Raw genomic sequence first — 22,882 nt, forward strand, 5'->3', positions numbered from 1 at the left:
AATTCCATACATTTTGCTGGACATATCTCCAGGTTTCAAAGGGTTAAAATCAGCATTTTACAACCTACCAATATACTGTATATACCAGTTATATCACCAAACTGAAAACCAAACCACTTGTACAGTATATATAGGTACAAATGTGACTCCAGATGAAAGTTTTGTGTATTTCTGAGCTATTTGGCCTTCAGTGAAACAGAAATGTGCAAGTTTGAACAGTCAGGACAGTAAATCTTCATGTAACCTGAGGCTTCTTCCAGAAAGCATGTTCTGTTATAGCAAACAAAAGAATATGTTAAGAAAATTGTCAAAACTGTCAAGTATTGAAAACAGTCAATATTTATTTATAAAAATACAAAATTTTACCTTGATTTACATGATCTGAAACCACTGAGCTGTACAAATGTCTTGCCATCAGAGCCACCACGTGCTAGTGATTGTCATTGAAGTGAGCTGCAAATATTTTTGCTATTCTTTCAGTCTCTTTCTTCATGGATGACGGCGACATGTTGGGACGCTGTCGAGGACCTCTGTGATGTGGAATGCTCTGAGCTGCAGAGCTCGGCCCCTGGAAAGATCAAAACAGAAACACACCTGCAGTGAGAGTGCTGCAGCAAATAAAGAGCCTAAGAATACTATTTTTCACTATTGTACTACTGTACTGTACAAACTGCACGCGTATAGATTCATCAAAGGATAATTCATTGGGTGACTGAGGTGTGTGGTAACACTGACCGCTCAAACAGAACAAGCCTTTCTTTGGTTAATGTTCATGTTAATGGTTTTGAGGCTTGTCGCATGTCACTCTGTATACACTGTGTATACGGTCATCTCCAACTTCCCTTTTGTATATAAACAAACGGTTGCATTTATTAATCTATATGCATCAAAGTGCACCATTTGCACTTTGCAACATGACACTACTGTCTGTTTACAAACTCACTGTATTGTTAATATAAAATGTAATATAAAATGTAGATGATATAACATTTAAATAATTCCCATTTTTTTCACAAGGACAAGTTGAAGATCTCAGACTTTTTATATCCTCACTGTAGATATATTTCTCTCAAATGTTGGTTTCCAATTGTTAAAATACCCCTCACAAATGAGTTTCCCTGAGACAGTTTCTGATGGTTTGTGCAGAAGTTCTTTGGTTGTGCACGATTGTTATTGCATCAACTATCGAGGTAGCTAGTCTGTTGATCTTGCAGGTGAAGACGGTGGATGTGGAGATCCTGAGCTACTGTGGCAACATGTAGTCTGTGGTTATGTGACGAGTTTAATGTACTGTTAAATTCACGGGAACTACACTGAAGAAGTCTTATGGTATCGTGAAATGAAAATCCAGTTCATGCTCAGCACATTTGGTGACAGTCCTGCAGTCAGCATGTCAATGACACACTTCCTCAACACTAAACTGCATATTTTAGAGTGGCCTTTCACTGTGACAATCCCATGGCGTCCCGTGTCGTAATGATGCTGTTTAATCAGCATCTTGATATGCCACACCTGTCAGGTGGTTGCAACACCATTTTAAGCAAAAAATATCTATTGACTGCATGAAAAAAAAGTCTTAGATCTTAAACTTAAATCTGTGAAAAATGGGAGCAAATGTGAAAGTGCTGCATCTAAATTTTTGTTCAGTAAACACACACACAAATACATTTTTTTCTGCTGTGTACATTGAGAAAGCTAATTTGGATCAGCAACAGGTGACTATCTTAAAGCGGCTCTTTAAAAGGTCCTTCCTGCAAACACAGGTACATCAAGTCCCTCCCCAAACATCAGCACCTACTCACATCTGACATCACCACACCCTCCCTGAAACTGCACTTGTACTATATATGAATAGAAAGAAGTATACTATAACAGGGCTCCTGCATCTTAAGGCAAGTGTGATTTAACACTTTTTAAAGACTTTTTTAAAGCTTCTTGGAATTAAATTTAAGGCAAATTTTAAAGAAGCCTGTATTTAAGAAAAAAGTACCCACATCAATAACTTAAGGTTAGGGGGAAATTTAATTTATTTTTCAAGTATTTCTTTTAACATAAAACATGAAACTTTGGTGATGCTAATGCAAAAGGCATTCCCTAAATTATTATTATTATTATTATTATTTAAGTTACCCATTATTTTGTGCTTTTGAAATGCAATGTAGGAAAAAAAAGATTTATAAATTTCCTCTCTCTAAAGTCTAAGCATTTTTAAGACTTCTGAAAGACTGATTTAAGACATTTTAATGCCAATCAAGGCATGGACTTAATTCGTTTTAAGACGTTTTAAGGATCCCAGGGTACCCTGTATAACATCCAACATCAAGTTCAGAGTAAAATTTGAGCATAACTTGGTGGGCTCTTCATAGCAACAGACGAGACTCATTTATATTATGTTGCATACATGCCTGAAAAAATGTTAAAACCTGTTTATGTGATTTTATATGTGTTTTGTTTGTTATTTATTCAGAAAACTAACCAACAAATGGACAACATTAAGTTTAACTCTTGGTGTGACATTCCAAAAACAAAACCACCTGTTACCAGTCTGGTTTTGTTGTGTAGCAATTTTTGTTGAGCACAGATGCCTGAGCCCTGACTGCTGATGGGGTTAACACTCAGGGCGTGAGGCCGTGTTTTGTTCTTGCAATGAAAACACCCACCGCATACCTCTGGTTACGTCATAGCAGTGTCCTTAAATAGAGTGTCCTGGAGGTGAACGGTGGATACAAACACATTATTCTGGTGATCTTACGTACGAGAACATGTGAGGGGGTAAAAACGTAAGCACTGCAACCAATGTTGGATGAGGGCAGATAGATGACACATTTTCCTCTGTAGTGTAAAAAATGGGTGGAACAATGAACACTAAATGTACTCAATATCATCTGACAATGTGTACAGTATCTTTTTAAAATATTTGCACAAATCAGATCATAAAATGCTGGGCGGACCCCAAGCTGCAATTACACTGAACTTCAGTTGGAACACTGGTCTCTGTTCTGTATGCGTCATATGAAGTGTTACCTGATCTATAAATGACACCCTGCTTTTGGTAGTTGGGTCATAATGTCACCTGACTACCAATTCTACTTAAATGACCAAAAAAATCTCTAAAAGTGGGAACAAGTAATAAATTGACATCATAAAACTGTTGGTAATAAAACAAAACGGCTTAAACTGAGACATATTTAAACTGAGATATTCGGGTACTCAATAAGAGGGGAGGAGAGCGAGTGAGTGGAAGTCGAGTTGGTGACAAATACTTACCGGGTCACTGGCTGTCTGGGAGAAAGAAGGAGCCAAACGAATGACTCTCATAGACGCCTCCAGTTGGTGAGAGGGGAGAAAGAAATTAGGGACCTCCACAGGGATTGAGCTTAATGTAGGATGTTAAAAAAAATAAAGAAGTACTGTGCGATGATATCCTGTGTGAGAATCATTAAAGGAAGCTGGTAAAAGTCAAAAAGGCCATTTATAAACTCACCTAACAACATCAAAGTAATAAGCAAAGACACTGTTGGTGATTTTTATGGAGCTCTGCAGTGTCACTGTTTGGTCACCAAAAGGTCACCTTAAATTTCTGTGTTAAAACTGTACAGACATCAGCTGTGAACTAATGCTGTGTTTATACTACAGGCGACACATAAACAGGTGACAATTCATTTTCAAAGGAAGCTGCAAACAGGCATGACATGCTACAAACAAAAGTCGAGCTGTCCTCAACTTTTCTCAGTGCTCAGATAACGGGATGAAGCGTCAACGAATCACAAGTTTTTGTTTTTAGCTGTGGTACCAGGTTATTTATCTTACGCAGCTGATGCTATGCTAACTTAATGTGCACTGCGGTGCACTTGTGGATACAACAGGGGGGTGAAATGTGATGTTAAAATGGGGCTTAGACATTGATCAAAAGCACTTGATTTTTTTTGAGCAAATACAAACTTAACGTCGAGGTGCTTTGTGGCAAGTAACAGACACACACCACCCCACATGACTGCATAACTACTTAACGAGCCCTAAAGCGGCAACTTGGCAACACTAAAGCGGCAACTTGGCAAAAATGTAGCTTTTGGTGTTGTGTTGTTGTCAACTCAGCATAAGACTATATAATAGGAGTGTGTCTGTGTATGTGGTTCTTTCCATCTTTTCCTTCTAGTCTCTCTACTTTCCCACTCTTTCAAAATTAATTCCTAAAGCCGAGAGATATGTGCAAATTCTTTGCTCAAGTTGAAACATTTACAACTCCCTTCACCTCAATCTTCACTTCAATTCACGCCACTCCCTGCAAATTTGCATCTTTCCATTGCCTTCACATGCAAAATTTGCCTTCTGTTAAGTCTGAACAAACAGTTACACCAAACAGTTTCAATCTAAGTCAGAGGGTGACTGCCTGCATCTGTTCATGTGATTACACTGAAGCAAAAAACTACGCGGTGCAAACTATGAGTGTCACAATAGGCAAGACAGGACACTCAAAATTCTCTGCTTGCTGAAGGACAATTGACTCCCCAAACTGGTTTTACAATGACTGACCTTTAAACGCAAACGGTAACAGCGAGAAGCAATCTGACAGCCAGACAAACAACAGCAAATACATGTAAAGGATACGGCTGAAGCTGAATGTCTTCATTGTCCAGACAGCATGAAGCATCATGGGTATCTGTGGCATACTGTGTGCTGGGTGATCTGTCAGCTGACCGCTTGTTGAGGCTGTTGGGCTCTGCTGCTTGTTTCTCATCTACAGCTTGTAGTGTCCTTTCACCGTCTCTTTCTGTATCTGACTCTGAAGTGTCTGATCCTTTCATTCTGTCACTTTCATCTCGTCTGACACATTTGCGTTTCTCGCTGCAGAAGTGAGTTTGCAGATTTACCGTCTGCGTCTTCTCGTCCTCGTCTTCTCTCAGATCCGGCTCCTCCGGTAGCTCCGGGCTCTCCAGAGAAACCAGGTCAGGGTCTGACAGGATGCTGGTCCAAGGGCTGGTTTTGTCTGTTAAAGAGGTCACCTCATTTAGAGCCCTCGGCTTCACAACAACCTCCTCGTAATCTTCGTCTTCCTCTTCATCATCTTCCTCATCCCGTATGCAACCTGTCCCATCTTCATCATCGATTTCGTCTTCAGCTTCGTCCTCAGACACAGTAACTTTGTGGTTTCTTCTGTGCTTTTCTTCATCAGGCTCAGAGTCTTTGTGGTCTTCAGACGTCTTTGGCAATGGCGAGTGCGGAGGAGACACTTCTTCTTCCTGAGAAGAATTTGAAGCTCTGCGTGAACCGAAGATTCTTTCAGGTATAGTTTCATGGTTGTTGTCACCAACGGGGGAACTTGTTGAGCTGCTCTGGTGATCTGAGGGAATTGTTTCCAGGGGGGTTCCTCGTAAACCTTGGTGAAGAGGACAGTGAGGACTTTAGCAACAGTGCTCCTGAGAAAGATAAGGCCCTTTTTTTAAAAAAATTATACTCTTTTTTGTTCAGCTATTATTAAGTGTTTTTTTTCTTTTATTCCAGCAATCAAAGTCAAAATTTTAAAAGTCTAGTGTCTAAATTTTAGTGGCATCTCGCAGTAAGAGAATTACAGGGGTCAACACCAAAATGTGACTGGCCTTATCTAGAGCCAGTGTTTGGTTTGTCGTTCTGGGCAACTGTAGGACAACATGGCGGACTGCGTGGAAAGGGAAACACTCCCTATGAAAATATAAACGGCTCATTCTGAGTTAATGAAAACACAACAATTCTTATTTTCAGATAATCATACTCTAAAACAACATAATGATAAATGTTATATTCCATTTACGCCAATGGATGCTCCTAAATCCGACACGCTAGACTTTTAAAAAACTTTGTTTTCCATGTTAGTAACGTTTAAATCTGGAACTTGGCAGTGGTCTTTATGGATTGTTCACATCTTAAAATTTTAAATTTAAAATCATAAAACCATGCTGTCTGTGTCCACAATTGACAGCAATGATCTAACAAGCACTGTAGAGCTGCAACAATAAGCTGATTAACTGAAAATAAAGCTTTTTTCCCCCAAATAACAGTAATTTTCAAGCAAAAAATAAAATTCAAATGTTAGAATTGAATGCTTTTCCTGAACTTTTATCTTTGAGTTTTTGAGTGGTGGTCAGATAAAATGAGCAATATGACTGCATCACCTTGAAAATTTTACTGACAAATAATAAATAAATCGATTAATCAAGAAAATAATCTACACATTCAGCAATAATAACAATAACTGTTGTTTGCAGCCCTCAAGTACCATATAATACCCTGACTTAAATAGCATTGGCACTTTTAGAGTGAAAGCGATGCAGTGTTGACTTTATTCCTCTGGCTGGCATTTCAACACCACTGGTCCTTCTTCAGAGGACTGAAGAAGTCGAAGGTACAGTGACACCTCCATTTATGGTTAAAGTGTGAAAGCTACACAGTAGACTGTGTCTGCAATGAACTGTGGGTCAAGTGCCAAGGCTGGGTAAACCAGAACAAAGTTTACCTGCCAAGAACAATCTTTAAATGGTAAAATGACTCTTGGACATTTGTAAAAGAAATGCCTCATCCATTGTTCGATGTTTAAATGCTCAAATGTTATATTCATTAAATACTATTGATGGCTGAAATAAAAATGGACAAGAATCTCACCACTAATGATATCGTTGACTTGTCCAACTAACTGGTTGGACTTGAGAAGAAGCTGACATGTGTCTGTCTCTGTGTCCCTCTGCTCTTCATGCTGGGTGTGACAGTCCTGCTCACTCATGGACGGGAATGTGGGAGTTGAAAGTTTACGGCTGAAGTATCTCTGGATGTTGTCCAGCTCGCTTAGTTTTTTCCTGTAAAAGCAAAGAGTTGGAGTCAAAGCTCTGGTTTAAAAATGCAAATAATCAGTGTGTGGACTGTCTATCTGAGGAGTGATACCTGAGTGCTGAAAACAAAAGCGAGCTGGAAGGATGGATATCACCAACACTGCTGCTGCTAACAGAATGAGCCGCTGTTTGCTCCTGCAGACTCTGATGGTAAAGACGTATTTTGTCTACGTGCTCAAAGTGACGGTCTCCCTCACTGAACCTACACAGATGCAAAGACAGGGAATTAATACAATGGTAGACCGTGGAAGCTTTTTCAGCATGTGGGAATAAACTTTAAGTAATTTCTGAATAAAATTGTTCTAAAACCTTTCAGAGAACAGACTGTCCGTGTGGTCAGGTGACGAGATCTTCTGCTCGGTGTGTCGGCTGATGTGAGAGGGGAAGCTGCTGTATGTGGCTGTAGTATGGTAGCTGAGAGGGAGTGCCTGGAATAAAACCTGCAAGTAAAACACATTCATCATAATTAACATAAAACATAAACAAGTTTTGTTTTTTTTTTCACTGTATGAATGAATATTTTCCCTCACCGGTGTGTTTTTGGCGGCATCTTCATTCACAGTTTTTCTCTGCCCTCGGAGGTCTTGGACCCCCTTCAGTGGAGTGATGGACACTTTGAGCTGGCCGTGACACTGACCACTGAAGTCTGTGATGTTGTACCAACCACATACTGACTGGAACCCACAGATTAAGGGAGACAGGTCTACTGAGGCAAACCCAATCACCCTCTCAGTTTCTGTGGAAGTGAAGCGACCCAACAGTGAGTGAATATATCAAACAGATTACTGTTATATACTTTTCAAAGTGAAACTGCTTCCCGTACCTCCTTTGTGCCAAACTTTGAACACGAGAGATTGCTGTGGATCAACTAGTAGCTGCTTTGAAAGCCTGTAAATTTGGAACAAATCATCAGCCTGATATTTGATAAGTAATTGTTTCAGTGTTCACATTACAGGGCTAAATGCTCAATTTCAATAACTTCTCCAGATCGAATCTTTCTGCTTATACTCTTCATCTTCATGTTTAAAGTGACCCATAAATGACATCAGTGCAAATAAATAAAAAATTTAGTCAACATTTGCTTGTAATGTGAACTTAACCATAGATATATTTAGGGATTTATCTTAATATCTGTGATATAACCTGACCTGCACTCATGTTGATGGTCCCACACAGGGCAGTCCGTGTTGGCTACAACAGCTGTGGACACTGGTTCAGCAGAGTCTGCAGTGATGTATGAAACACAGCAGCATGGTGACCCATCGCTACGCTCTACTAGAGGACACCCTGCAAGAGAAACACAACAAGTACATCATCATCAACGTACTGCACGTATAAAAGGAGAGTGGAGAAAAGAAGATTTACCCTTTAAAACCTTAGGCTAATTGGCCTGTTTTCCTTCAAACACATGGACAGAAGGCAATGAGCAACTTAAGAGGAAATTACCTATAAATAGTCAAGAAATAAGGTACAAGAAAATTACCTAAAAAACCCAAAACAATCATACTAACAAAAACAACACAAAAACAAAAAAAACAACAAAAAGCAGGAAATTACCTGAAATAAAGTGCAAAAAATTATAATAATTTTGTAAAATAAGTTTAAATATTTAATTGCGATAATTCTAAATAGAGTTCTCTTTACATTTTATCCTAGCTTATAAAAATATAATAATTTCTTTTTGTTTTTGCAATTTGCAGGACATTTCTTGCCAAGTTGATCATTACCTTTTTCCCCATGTTTCTGAAAGAAATCAGAAGTTCTCAGGGTTTACAGGTTTAAAAACTCATGAAGGGCTGTAAATGCAGCTCAAGGAAAGTAATGACGATCCAGGATTCAAAGGGTTACGGTCACAAGCTCACCTTTCAGATTCAGGTGCATAGCTCGATCCACTGCAATAGTCACAGGGAAACATTCATCTGCGCTTATTGCTGTGTGCTGCACAGATGTGATGTCTGGAGTTGCTCTAAAGGATTTACTCTTGTGTTTGCTTGGTGATTTTTTGAGTGTGGTGGGTGAGGGGGCTTGATCTGCTGCTTCCACTTCTTCTGATGAGAGCTCATCCGAGTCCACAGGAGTGTCAGCTCCAGCAGGAGCCTCCATAGGGACAACACCTGCTGTCATGGTGATGTGCACCCTCAGAGCCGCCCCTTGCAGATCAGCTGCTGAGCGTCTGAACAGCGGATACACTCCTGAAGAAAAACACAAAACTGTGATCACACTCAAGAATGCAGGCATACATTTCCTAAAGCAATAATATCAGTCAAATTATAGCACTATTATTAATTTCTTACCACTGATACTAAGCATCTGCTTGGGCGTCTTTGCAAGAGAGGACAGATCGATAAACGCTGAGCCCACCAGTCTGTCTGTGTTTCTGGGTCTTTGGGCTTTGTCCTTTGTAAAGGCGACCCACACCTGAACCTCCAGCCTTTCCTCTCGTAGATACCACATCAAGGGCTGAGTGCTCCTCAGCTCCACGGTTCTACTTCCCTGGAAAGTCACTGTGGCCTGGCCTCCCTCCTCAGCAGAGGGGTGTTTCATCTGGGAGCAGAAGGCGTCCTGGTCGTAGAACTTGTACCTGAAGTAACAGTAGGTTGAGCGCTCCAGCTCACTGAGGCCTGGCAGAAGCAAGCAGTGGAAAGGAATCCACGCTCTAGGCATCGAAAAAGTCAAAGACATTTTTTTCATGCTGTCTCCCCAAGCATCGTCATCTTGCAATTCATGCTGGGATATTTCCCAGCTCAAACCCTGAGCAGCTTTGATGACTCTTTCCCTGTCTGAGTGATGGGCAAAGTGGATGGAGATCTCGAGGCCCCCGACCAAGATGTGCTGGTGCTGAGAGGAACCTGTTTCCTGAGGTATGTACACTCCAAACCAGCCAGAAATACCTTTAAGTTTGGAGGAAGAAACAAAGTGACTGCATGTTTGTCAGAAAATCTATTTGACCCAGCAGCCAGTAAGAGCGCATTGTACCTGTTCTTTTATGGATGAGATCAGCCAGAGGGATTTTCACGGTACCCAATAAAACATCCTGAGGCTTATGAATGTGCACGGCTGCAACAAATAGCACAAAAAAAGTTGTAACTTGCAGACACATATTATTTACTAACATTAAAAATAAATACTTGCAGAAATACTGCTCCCATACCAGAGGTTTTTACACCAACTAAAAGATAAACTGTGGAACAAAATGATGTCCAAAAACTAGATGCAAAACTTATTAAACATACTTTTGTACAACTTGTGGAAGTTTCAAAGCTCTGTAAACAATAACAAACTAATTATGTGGACCTATAAAAACATCACTTGCATGTAAAGTGTTACTACTATTATAAAAAATGAAAATATGTCATTATGATGAGTAAAATCTAAAAAGAAGCTTTATAAAACCTTTGCGATTGTCTTTGTTCCAGACAGTGAAAACAGCAGAGGCTTCTTCCAGCTGCTCAGCCAGGCTGCAGGTTTCTCCGCTGCTCCCCTGAACCAGCAGATCACAGGACACCTCCATGTGGTGGTCAAACTCGGGGCAGAAGGTTCTGGCAGCTATGCGGGTGCACCTCCTCTCTCTCTCAGGTAAGAAGGAGAGCTGGACTGCGACGTATGTGTTCACTCCCACACTGGAAAAGTAGCCAAATCTTTCATCTTGTTGTGTTACAGCCCTGAAACAGAGAGACAGAAACACAATGGCAGACTGTAGAAGACACTGTAGCAGTACAAATGTTTAGAAGGAGAAACTGAACAATGGCCCTTCACAATAAATGCATTTGTCATTACACATATAGAAAGTGTCACACACATTTACCCCAGCAACTGAGGGGAGTGCGTGTTTTATCTGCATGTGTGTAAATTCCCCCTTGAACCCGTAATTGTGTAAATTTGGTTCACGATCACACGATCAGTGGTGACGTACCTTGCTGCGGCCTGCAGACCTGATGCTCTGTGCACTTGAACCACGAGTGTCACAACACGAGAGGCAGCTCCTCTACCGGTCTGACCCTCAGGTCTGACTGGTCGGTGCTTGTACCGAACGCACACATCCAGCAGGCCTGAGAAACATAAGGCATCAGTCACACCAGATGTGCCAAATGTGCCAATGCAGTACCATAATCTGTGGGTGTCTGTGTACCTGAGGGCTGAGGCTGATGTCTTGTGGGACTGTCCGCCCTGGGAATCAGGGGCAGGGAGAACATTTGAGCCTCATTAGGATGCTGTCTCTGCATGGTGACCATGGCACACAGTTTGGACAATGGAAGCATTCCTTTGGCCACAAGCTGGTCTCGAACATTTGGATAATAGTATCTGAAAAAATAGAAAAATAAAGAAACCCCCCCCCCAAAAAATACAAATGACTTGGACACTTTAGTTTTGCATCGGGCAGTCACATCTTAGATTCGTATTGTCAGGCACTGTTGCAGATTTCTACACATAGTAATGGTGGTTATATTCTTGTGTAAGAGAGTAACAATTGCTGAAAGATGTTTTAGACTTGTTGCTTTAGAAGGTCTCAAATAGGGCTGCAACTACTGATTACTTTCAATGTCAATTAATCTGTCAAGTATGTTTGACTGATTAGCTGTTTGGTCTAAAAATGTCAACCTGATGATATTTAGTTTACTGTAACAGAGGAGTAAATAAACCAGAAAATATTCACATTTAAAAAGCTTGAATCAGAGCATTTTGTCTTTTTTACTTGAAAAACTACTCAAATCAATAAATCAAATTAATTTGCAATTAATTTAATGGTTGGCCACCAATGGGTTATTTGCTGCAGCTCTAGTCAGAAAAACACAACTTTGTATCATTTCACTAAAAAGCAGACCATTTGTGTTTCTTAAAGGTGAAGTCAGTGATTCTGGAAAAAGATTGTTGATATATAAACTCAACCCTTTAAACATGTTATATTCACATGCTGTCTCCCCATAAATCCTGTAACCCTGAAATAAATTTATATTTTTTAGGCACAGGACACAAAATGAACAAAACTGTAAAAACCACAAACCTGCACCACACTTCAAACTGCACACCTCCTCCACTGCTGAGGCCGTGACTGGACAGAGAGCTGAGCAGCAGCCTCTGAACAGGAACTCCTTCAGGAGCCAGAAGCACATGTGTCTCAGTGTGGCCAAACACTGGGTCAGGGACACACAGAGTCGTGGTGGTACGAAACATCTTCAGGTTCACGCCTGTTGGAGATGAGATACGATAAGTGAGAGTGATGCAGAGGAAAGAAACACTTCTTGAGAAAATTGGCAAATACACAAAAATGGCCTTACTACTCTCTATGAGGTTCTGGTCCACTTGTGCAAAGGAGTCACCCTCCTGACAGGGGAAGCTGTACTGGACGTAGCAGTCAGCTTCACCCCACACTGTGGACTGAAGAGGTGTCAACCCATTTACTTTATCCACTCTTACCACAAACAGATGCTCTCTCATACTTCCTGCTTGTGCTGCATTTGCCTGAGGGGGAAACACAAACATGACAGAGACATGACAACTTGTCAGTACAGTCGGTATGTAGTCTTCACAAGAAACAAAGAAGAAATGCACTTAGCTGGAAGATGTGGCACATTTCTTTACTGACAAGTCTGCACACACACAAATACAGCATACAGTACAGTAACACAAGAATTCATTGGGTCTAACCTTTTTTAGATTACATTAATGTCAAACAAGAGATTCTTGATGTGTTTGCGTAACATTTTCATGACTATGCAGTATGATCTTGAATAGTCCATAAATCAAACAAAAACAGCTGGGCATGCTGACCACATACTTTCTAAATATCTAAATAAAAGTCAGCCTAGTTACCTCACAAACTTTTAGTAGTATTTTATCATTGCAGATATAATTTTCTATGGTTTCAGCACTTCAAAAAGATCTTTTGCCAAGGAACTCCCACTGCAGTTATCTATTTTACAAGAACACACACACACACACACACACACACACACACACATGCACGCACACAATAAAACACACACTGACCTTTGTTTGTGAATGAGGCTGATGATCAAGCAGATGAACTGGTCTCACAAGATGAGGCACAGAGTTACAGTCATCATCCCTCGCACGCTGGAGGGCAGATATCTGCTCTGATCGGCCCATAGCCAAAACAACCCTGAGGTGTCCTTTACAATTCCCTGAGAACACATCAACGACTGGCATGTAGCAGTCCACCCCTAAAACGGGATACTGTGCCTGGAGAAGAAGATGGGCGATCCTTGGATCCCTAATGAGGAAGAAAAAAAGAGAAGCGAGGGTTACTAGTCTGACGTGCAGCCTCACTGTGACATTATTTTATGGTGGTGGACTTTCTTGTGGAAAATTCATCAAGTTTCATTCTGAGAGTTCGAGAAATGTATGGCATGTGGGATAAAAGACAAGAACATATTTCATTTGGAGTAGTACACTAGCACCTCCCAGAGGGCAGGATAAATAACAGCGGATGTAAATGATCCCAATTAGCCTTTTGCCTGCTCTGAACCACAGTTATGTTTTTAATTCCTAGTTCTGCAAGTTATGAATATGGTTAATTATTTTCTCTATTAATAATTTGGTCCATACAATGTCAGAAAATTGGGGGGAAAAATGCTTAGAAGCCAACTTGGGTCAAAAACCCAAATTAGATTTACTATCATAGAGGATGAAGAAAACACATTTTAGGTCAGAACCTGAGAATCTCTTGTTTTTATTTTGTATTTATTTGTCTGTTTTCTATCTTGTCTGTAGTTTTGTTTTATGTTTGACCTGCATTTTAATATGCAGGACCCCAGGAAGCCTAGGGGCACATTCAAATGCCCCAAATGGTGCCCCTTGAATAAAAATTAAACAATCATCTATACTTTTGTATAACTGATAATCAAAAAGCTGCAAATAAATGTTCAAACAAATAAATGACTACTTGTTTCAGCTTTAATTTCAGCCTAAAAGTAACCAATTCCGCTTGAAATATTTAATGATCATTCTCTGTCAAATCACTCCTAAACCAAACAAATAACTTTTTTTTTGCTGATTTCTGTTCAAAATAATCAACATTTTTAAAACTTGCCTAAATGACGTGTAGAACTGGTGAAGAGGCAATTTGACAAGGCCAAGGAGTCGATCCTGCCCTGAACTTCCAGTCCTCTGCCACACCTCGATTACCATCACATTATTTTTCATCCGCTCAAGCAGTTTAGTTGTTAAGGCCACAGGAGTCACCTGAGGCAAAGAATGGAGAAAAAAAGAAGTCATACATATGTAAGAGAATCTTTGTACCCTGATTTAAAATTTCTGATCCGGTTATTAGTCTTGATCCCCTGGGCTAACCTGAACAAAGTTGAAAGAAGGATTTGTCTGACCCCAGCTGATGACGGATCTCGCCGTCTCATCACACCACAGTTTACAGTTCAAATACACATTTGGAGCCTGCGTGGGCCCAGAGCTGAAGTTCTTTCCGTCTGGCACCATGAGCAACGTATGCAGCAGAACCTCAGGGTCCTCCTCCACCTGCTGCTGCTGCTCTGTGTGTTTATAAGGAGATGTGCGGAGACCAGGACGTGGAGAGGGTTCTTTTGTGGGTTTCTGTGGACTCCAAACATTGAGTCTGGGAACTTCAAATGTGTCAGCTGGTAACGCCTCCCTGCCAGTGTCCACATGCTGAGATCTGGAACTGGTCCCTCTTTCTGTGGTGTTGTCTGTAACAAGTTCAAGTGTCACCTGGAAAAAAAAATGCTTCCATGAATATAAGAGTCAACTGGGTAACAAATACCAGGCTTGCAAACATTTATTCCTGGTTAAAAGAAGACAAACTAAACCTTGAGGGGTCCTATCTCCTGTGTTTGACTGTTTCCTTCCATGCTCTGCACAGGTAAGATGACAGACTGACTCAGCTGTTTGCTCTGCAGCAGACAGCGCAGCGGATGCATTGACTTGCCGATGGGAACAGGCTGCAACAAAAGAAGCCATGGTCATCACCAGCACTTCATTTCTTAAGGTATTTTATTTCATTAATGTTTTCCTATGTTTAAATCATTTTTTTAGACATAGGAGGCTGTTTTTATTTGTTTTATATGGCAGCTACTTCATAAAAGAGTCACATTAACAAAGAACCTTATTTTTCTCAGTGGTGCTTAGGGAAGTGCCTAGCATCATTACAAAACCATGAATGCATCCCTTAAAATATAATACATTATAAACATCCATTCAAAACCATCAGAACCATGTTGTGCAAACAGAGGAACATTCAGATTTATTATTACCAGATCATCCTACATTACAAAAACTACAAACAAGTCAATATTACACATTACAATATTACAAACAATTGGAAATGAGTAATGTTCAATCAATAGCTACTTACTTTCTTTTGGTTGCTTTTTCGTGAAAAAATCTTGAAAATCAGATCAGTTTCCCACAGTTTTTTGATCGTTGCTGTACTAAAGTGGACAGGAAACACAGAGTGCTGATGGAACTTCACCGCTAAATAACACAAAAGAGGGTATGTCGGATTGAGTCAAACAAAACCAGTGACTATCAAAAATGCTGTTTTTCACTCAGGTGGATTACATAAAAGCAGTTTCTAACAAGTCGTACCTCCCCCTGTGACTTTACAGGCGACAGCTCTGGTCACCTCTCCATTTCCACCCTTACTTCGATCATGTCGGCTTGAGGTAGAAGCCATTGGGAACATATACTCTATAAAATATGTGCTAATGGAAAGACATGGGAGATATCACAAGTTTTTGTTACAAATATTTTTAAATGAGATTAAAATAATGGTTAATGTTTTGCCTACCACTTCTTGCTGTTTAATGGTTGAGGAGGTTTCCCTTTGCTAGAGGTCTTTCTGGGTGTGGTGGTTGTACTGCCTGTAGGTACAGTCAAGGAGTCGATGGTCACTCTCACCAGCCGGATGGAACTCAGCAAAGTCAACTGCTCTGCACTTACACCAGGAGGGAAACCACCAGCATCTGCAGACCGCTGAGGCTCTGAGTTTGGACTGAAAACAGTCAGAAAAAGTATAAATAAATGTATCAAATGTAAAAATAGCTGTATGATTACATCTAGTCTGTTTTCATACTTTGTGTTTTGCCTGTGATATATTCTATCCAAAGCCCCTTTCATATATGCACTGCCAACCAACCTCCAAATCAGTTAAATCTAACATTAAATAGGACCTTACCCCGCCAGCTCCCTAGTACAAAAATCTTACATGAAAGAAACAAGATTCAGGAACTTCTGTCAGTAGGGGTTGAAGTCAGAATCGTCAGACAGATTAGAGGAATGGCAGGAGACGCTGTTTTTTATTACCAAATTATGAACCGGCTACATGATCATGGTGTTAAAATGTGTCAAGTTCTGCCTCCAGGAAGCTCTACACAGGGGGCCACTCCTTGCCTAAACCAAGTACAGTATTTGTTGTAGGTGAATCCTGAAAAAGACAAACTGCTGTTGTGGGCTACATGTGTGAAAGGCAAAACTCCAGACAACGTCCACACCTGATTCTCAAGACATTATCCAGAGTTCATATGAGAAAACATCTCTAGAGCACGTCTCATATATCTGTTGTAAATGGTTTATTAGCTGGTCAGTTACCCAGTGCATTCCTTGTTACTGGCTTATTTATAGATTTTGACCAAATAGAAACCCTTAAAGTGAAGAATTGCTGTTTTAGAGTGGCCACTTTGTAGGTAGAGGGGTAAAACACACACATACAATCCGCACTGATCTTGTTTTTACTTTTTACCGTTTCCTCTTAACACAGCTTAAAGATCATGTAAAGGACCTTACCCTCCACTAATCTTGGGTCCAGACTGTGTGAGCTCTTTTTTACTTGAGGATGCTGTTCCTTGAACTTCGGCCTCTGTGTCATTTGTTCTAACATTTGACAACTGAAACACAAGAGGACAAGTCAATCAGTAAAATGACAATGTTATCACAAAAAAATATGTGCTTAGCTCTGAGAATCATCATAAAGTTGTCTACTTACGGAAGTTTTGTAAAACAAATTTTCCAGCAGGCTTTGATCATATTGGGGATCATTGAGCTCGCTGTCTCCACACACACTACTATGACCAGACAGAGATTCAAGGATGGAGCCATCTCCATCCCAGCGAGGCAGAGGAGACGTGCTCAAGCTAAAATAATAATAATTTTAAAAAAAAAAAGATTTTTAAAAAAGGGTAAAAATCTTGGGGGAAAATGTGAACATTTTCTATGACCTTTCTAAATGTGCCCAAAAGTACCTGCCAAGAAGCAGATCCACAGCTCTGTTATCTATGTCGACATGACAGTCTAAGCTGCAGTCTGGAACTACAGCAACATCATCAGAGTGCTTGAGTGCCGAGTCAGCATGAAGAATATTTTGAAGAAAATTCCCAGAGGGAGAAGGAGAGGGCCTGCAGACAGAGAAATAAAATATTGTGAACTGTTACTTACAGGATGACGGTAAGGATTGTTATTTTTTACAAACTCTTGAGGCACTAACTTTGAAGGTGGCAGAATGTTATCCTTCGGGAGAGGCAGAGGGGTGTCTTTCAGAGCGGAGGCTGAATCCATGTCACATTTCAAAGCTGATACCACCATGGCGTTTCTGAGCTTGTTTCCACGCTCCAGAATTACTGAGATCAGAGTTTGATAAGAAATCGTCATATTTTTGCATTTGTGTTGATGTATATCTGATGTGTAGTCATGCTGCAACCAACCTGAGATGATGTCATTGGTTGTTTGGCCACATGGCTGCTGATTTGAAGGATTCACAGCCGTTTGACTGTTTGGCATCTGATTCTCCACAGACTCGTCTTTACTGCTGTCTTTCTGGGCATTCTGGAAATATAAGTGGTCTCTCCCTCTGAAATCATGACAGCAGTATATACATTAATATTATCATGCTTAGATTTAAAATTACTAGTACCGGTGGGCTCTGGGACACAAGCATTTGATTTTGAATAGCAGCATCATGAAACCTTGGAGTGTTTCCACCGCTGCTCCCTACTGATTCCTTCCCACTGCCAGCTGAGAGCGATCTGGGCTGTGAAGGCACAGTCAGTGTGGTGACTTGTGGTCCTTCGATGCTGATATCTGTGACGGGACCTGAGCTGCTGCTGTCGTAGGCTTCTGTCAGAGGCTCCAAGTTTAGGGACACCTGAGGGAGTAAAAGAAAAAGATAAGATGTGGATTTAACATTGTTTACTACTGAGGATACAAAATTATAAAACATAATTATAAAGGGTGCTTAATAAAAAAAGTCCTATATATTTAACACAGGAGTTAAATGGTTTGTTTGTCAGTGTCACAAATTTAAATGATGATGAAAGCCATAAGTGGATGATTAAGTGGGTCCCAAATTACTGTGTGCACAAGAGGCAGCCTTCAATGACAATCTTGAAAAAAAATCTTGTAAAAATTAAAAAAAAAAAAAAAAAATAAAAAAAAATTAATGTTTGGCTCCCTCTGCTGGGATGTCCTGGTGTTGTTTGCATTTCTGGATATAATTAATCACACCTTTTCTTTGTGTTATTGCCAGTGTACACGTTGAAGAAGGGCGTCTGGCCCAAAACGTCTGTGTGGCAATAATAAAAGACACTATAATTGGAGTACTGTCCTATTTTGACTGTTCTGATGACCATTTTGAGGATTCAGCACCCACTTTCAACAAGTTATTTTGTGAGTGAGTGTGTTGTATTTGGTTTCATTTGAGTGAAATCTAAACCATCACATAGCGCAGCACTGGATTATAAATTAGTAATACAAGAAACATATTTCACACAGCATTAGACATGTGTTGTGACTTTTATGAACACATTTTAAACAATATCCAAAACAGTGTACATTCCAAATGTTTTTTTAAATATAACCTTTTCCAGGCATGAAAACAGTATTACTAATTTAATAACTTTTCCAGGAATTTAATTACCATGGAAACACAACACTACAGTATGCCAAACATTATTCCACAAATGCAATTCACAGGTCGATGTAAATTTTAGTTTCCACTCACCTGTAACTCTCCCAGCTTCTCAGATGTCGGAGATACAAGTGTGTAAAATCCACTGATGGGGTGTGATAGTGAGAGACGGGAGATGCCGACAACCTGAGCTCGTGCAACTGGCAAATGATCGGGTTTTGTCAGAACTTCCAACACCAGAGAGCCCATATCTGTTCATCAGTGACAAGTTAGTGGTTGATTTTAAACATAATTTTAAATTGTGACATATCAGTACCTTCTTTGTTACCTGTAAGATATGAAGTGAACTGCTTTGGCCCACAGCGGATGGGAAAGCGAGCTGTGGTCTTGATGGTCATCTGTGACGGCTTTGATCCATCTCTCGGAAAGAAGTGTGTACCATTGGATGACTCTCCCCACCAGCGCAGCCTGATGAATGTTGCAGATGGCGGCTTGTGAACTGTCCATAATACCCGGCTAATCGTCACCTGCAGGAAGCATCTTAGCTGGCCTTCAACCAGAGGAGGGAGGCTGGTGGCGGGGGACACATCGCTGGGGACTGTAAAATGTCATTTTTGATTACAGCAAAGTCAAGAACAGTTAAGAGTGGTATTTGCTGGAGCGTTAAGCTAGATGTTAGCTGGTGTAACAGTCATAAACTAAACTGTTCATGGGGCTGTGCTTTTGTCCCGTGTAACTGATGTTAATAATAGTAATTATTTATCTGTTGATACTGTGCAACCATGATATTTTCTGATATGGTTATCACATCATAAAAGTCTCATATTGCAACCCTAATAGATGAAAACATTCGTATTTTTATTGTGATAACAGTTACAGCCAAATCACCGAGCTCCACTGTTCAGATAGCTTGCAAATGCATCACACTGCTCACAATAAATCCCCCTATGCTACAGCAATTATTCCTGTTGCAATATCTAAATTTAAAATCAATGAGACACTGACAATAATGCATCAACCCAGGAGTATGTGAAGGTCTTTGAAAGCGTGCCAACACTACTTTGTTGTCACAACACTTTAACTCAGAGCTTGAGAGGAATCAAAACAACAACTATGACTCTAATGCAGGGGCGCCAAACAAACAGCCCGCGGGCCAGAACTGGCCCATCAGATGACTTTGCACACCTAATAGTGATGCATTCAATTTTCAGGAGAACTTTCAACAGTTGGTGAGTACTTGAGTGAGTACTGCTTCAAGGCTTTTCACCCTGATTACAATAGTTCTATGAAAAAAAACCAAACAATTAATACCTACTGTGACATATTTAAACACATTGCAAGATACTGTGAATCAGCATCAGTGTCAGACTTCTATCTTAAAACAACATTGGTGTAAGCCTATCGCTCAGGCACTGCCAAAAACATTTGATTTGTAAATGGTCTGTAAGGTAGGGGATAACTTAACCTGCTTCCTCAAAACCTTTCACTTTACTTTGGTGATGAGATGCCAGCATCACTACACGTGGAAATGCTTGCACATGGGTGAGTGGCAGACTCACTGAATGTGGAAAAACAGACACATTGTTGATACTGAACATGTTTTTCTGTTCATTGTCTGTTTTGTAAAAGGATGAACATTTTTAGAATGCACTGACACTTCTTGACACTAAATATAACAAAACGTTTAAAGGTGTTTTAAATTAAAGGTTTTTCTGCAATGGTATTACAGGTCTGGTCCAGTTAAGATCAAATTGGGCTGTTACTGCCCATGAATTAAAATGGAATTGAATAGTTTGATAAAAGTGTATCCCAATGACGTGAAGCTATTAAGTTCTTTATTTTACCAATATGCTCAGCACTTATCAACAACAAATACAAGAGCGATTTTAGACTTAACGTCCGAAAAAGAATCAGAAATAAGTATTGATCCCCAAAGGGATATTGTGAACAATTAGAAATATCTTTATTATAGTATCATAATAGTAGTAAATACAACTGCAGGAACAAAACACTGTGAGAGACACATTTCCACTAAACAGCTGAGTAAACAGTAACTGTTAAAGACTGATATTTTCATTTAAGTGGAAAGGGTTTGTTGTACTTTGACGCTAGCCCATTGCAAACTCACAAACATCGTTACAAGTTAATTATCAAAAGCTTACGTCCATTTACAACATTGCCAACGCATGCAAAACAACATAAATCAAGAGAAAGTAAAATTATCAACTTAAGAAAACATTAAAAGCTAACATACGAAGCTAATGTCAGACGGACAGCTGACGCAGCTACATGACTTAGCTGTGATGCTAGCAGGTAGCTAAGCTAACAACACTTTACCTTTCTTTTTGCTGCCTCCAGCTCTGACGGACCTCTGTTTCCTGCTCTTCATGCCTCAGCTCAGTAAATACAGAGGGTAAATGACCGCCTGGCCGAAGCAGAGGCTGAACCGTTAGCATACATGATTATTATCACACTCCAGCCGACTAATAATCCGTTTAACAGAGCTGCTTGAGCTACAAACACACACCCACAGCGGCAGCGCGCTAAACTGTTTCCGAGCAACAAAGTCCGAACGTGCCGCGGCTGCCGCCTCCGCTGCCGCTGATTTTCAGAGAGGCATTCTGGGAAATTGAGTTTTTTTTGTAGCGGTGCGGTCACGTTTCTTCAGACTCGTTTCAGCTAGTGCACCAGAACAAACAACTGGTTTCAACCAGTTGTTGCTTTAAGAGATATTCTAGTGCACTAGTTTCAAGAATAGACTGTATGGTTTCAACACATTTAGTGATCTCTGCCTCTTAATAACAGTCTTCCTTTATAAATTAAATAATAAAAATACATATTTACTCTAAATATAATTTCTACATCCATGAACTAATGTGAAATTATACTATAAAAGCACCGCATTCATTTTACCAAAGTGGGAAAAAAAAAGTCACTGGTGTCATGCAGCCTTCTTTTGCATCACCAGCAGAGGGAAGCACTGATCTTTCCATCAAGGCTACAAAGCAGCTTACTGACAGGAGCACATCATACATAGTAATTTTTTTCTGTCTTTCTTGAAGTTGAGATTTAAAAAGGCATGCTGTATTCCTGCAAATTTCTCATTTTCTGTCACTGGACCTCTGTTAGTCTGATATGTATTCAAGTCTATTTTTCCATCAGTCTTGCAAATCAATGACACTGTACCAAATAATCTGTTAGTTCTCAAAATCTTACAGAAGTTAGGGCATTTCCCAACATGTTCAAAAATTATTGGAAGCTTTTGAGGTGCTTTTTGTGGTGATAATAGTAACAGTGAGGGCCACCAAGGGTGTAGCCTATAGAAAGAGTGCAGAAAAAAAACTTTTTACTGAACCTGTAAAAACATCACTTTAAACCTTTCTGCTTTCCTGGATTTCCTAGTTTATTTGTTTCTTGCTATTTTTCAATTCCAAGGGAAAATAATCAAGTCCTGCTGTTTAGCTGCACACAGGAATGTGCAATATGCATCCAGCATATAGCCCCTTCGTATATTTTCTGAGTGTCAGTATGTGCATTGAGAGCATGTCTGTTTGTGCACACTGTGGGAAGCTCAAAAGAAAATGTTTATCACTGTGAGCAAGCAGAGGTATTATTCCTCTGTCACACGCACAGATCCCTTTATTCAATCTGCAGGATGCCTCTAAAAAAAGGTCACATATAAAGGCCCCTTATTGCCTAAGCTTTCAATACTCTGTAAAGTCTACCTCACTCTGTTTTAAGATGGGTTATGACCTATTTAGACACAGAAATCTGATACATCTGGGTGGTATGCAGATAGATTGGGTGTGTGAGTTCAGACACAAAGTCTGGAGAAGACGTGTTCCCGATCACTTGGCGCGTAGAGCGTGATTAATGACGACCAGCCTCTGAAGCTCAATAAGAGGCTGACAGATCTGGTTCATCTGTTCCATTAGGCAGCCAGTTATTGAAAGAGGCAGCAATGACCACATTGTTCAGTCAGCTAGGAATAAACAAGCAAATGCACAATGACTGGCTCCTCTGACTCATAGCACCAGTCTGAAGTGCAGTCATGAGGTCTGCGATGACCCATCACAGAAGAACTTTAACTGAAAGCTCTGTTGTTAATCTGCAGTATTGACCACAGATTTAC

General features: G+C 40.2%; 1 protein-coding gene across 1 annotated transcript; it reads right to left on the reverse strand.

Annotated features, from left to right (window-relative positions):
- Positions 1-149: 149 nt before the first annotated feature.
- c2cd3 (C2 domain containing 3 centriole elongation regulator) lies at positions 150-21,273 on the reverse strand. Its single transcript, XM_042486723.1, has 34 exons — positions 21,088-21,273; positions 19,079-19,348; positions 18,844-19,001; positions 17,810-17,988; positions 17,549-17,694; positions 17,332-17,464; positions 17,090-17,242; positions 16,834-16,981; positions 16,635-16,735; positions 15,640-15,843; positions 15,438-15,553; positions 15,205-15,323; positions 14,660-14,791; positions 14,172-14,561; positions 13,912-14,063; positions 12,849-13,092; positions 12,137-12,320; positions 11,863-12,046; positions 10,990-11,162; positions 10,774-10,909; positions 10,254-10,522; positions 9,837-9,917; positions 9,155-9,751; positions 8,723-9,052; positions 8,009-8,147; positions 7,684-7,748; positions 7,391-7,596; positions 7,170-7,300; positions 6,913-7,062; positions 6,637-6,827; positions 4,609-5,377; positions 3,268-3,376; positions 367-568; positions 150-270 (listed from the first exon to the last, which is right to left on the reverse strand). Exons 1-33 carry the CDS (start codon positions 21,137-21,139, stop codon positions 431-433), a joined length of 6,549 nt encoding a protein of 2,182 aa, XP_042342657.1. The 5' UTR covers positions 21,140-21,273; the 3' UTR covers positions 150-270; positions 367-430.
- Between the last annotated feature and the right edge of the window lie 1,609 nt (positions 21,274-22,882).

The sequence above is a fragment of the Plectropomus leopardus genome, chromosome 5, assembly GCF_008729295.1.
Source record: "Plectropomus leopardus isolate mb chromosome 5, YSFRI_Pleo_2.0, whole genome shotgun sequence".
Lineage (NCBI taxonomy): Eukaryota > Metazoa > Chordata > Actinopteri > Perciformes > Serranidae > Plectropomus > Plectropomus leopardus.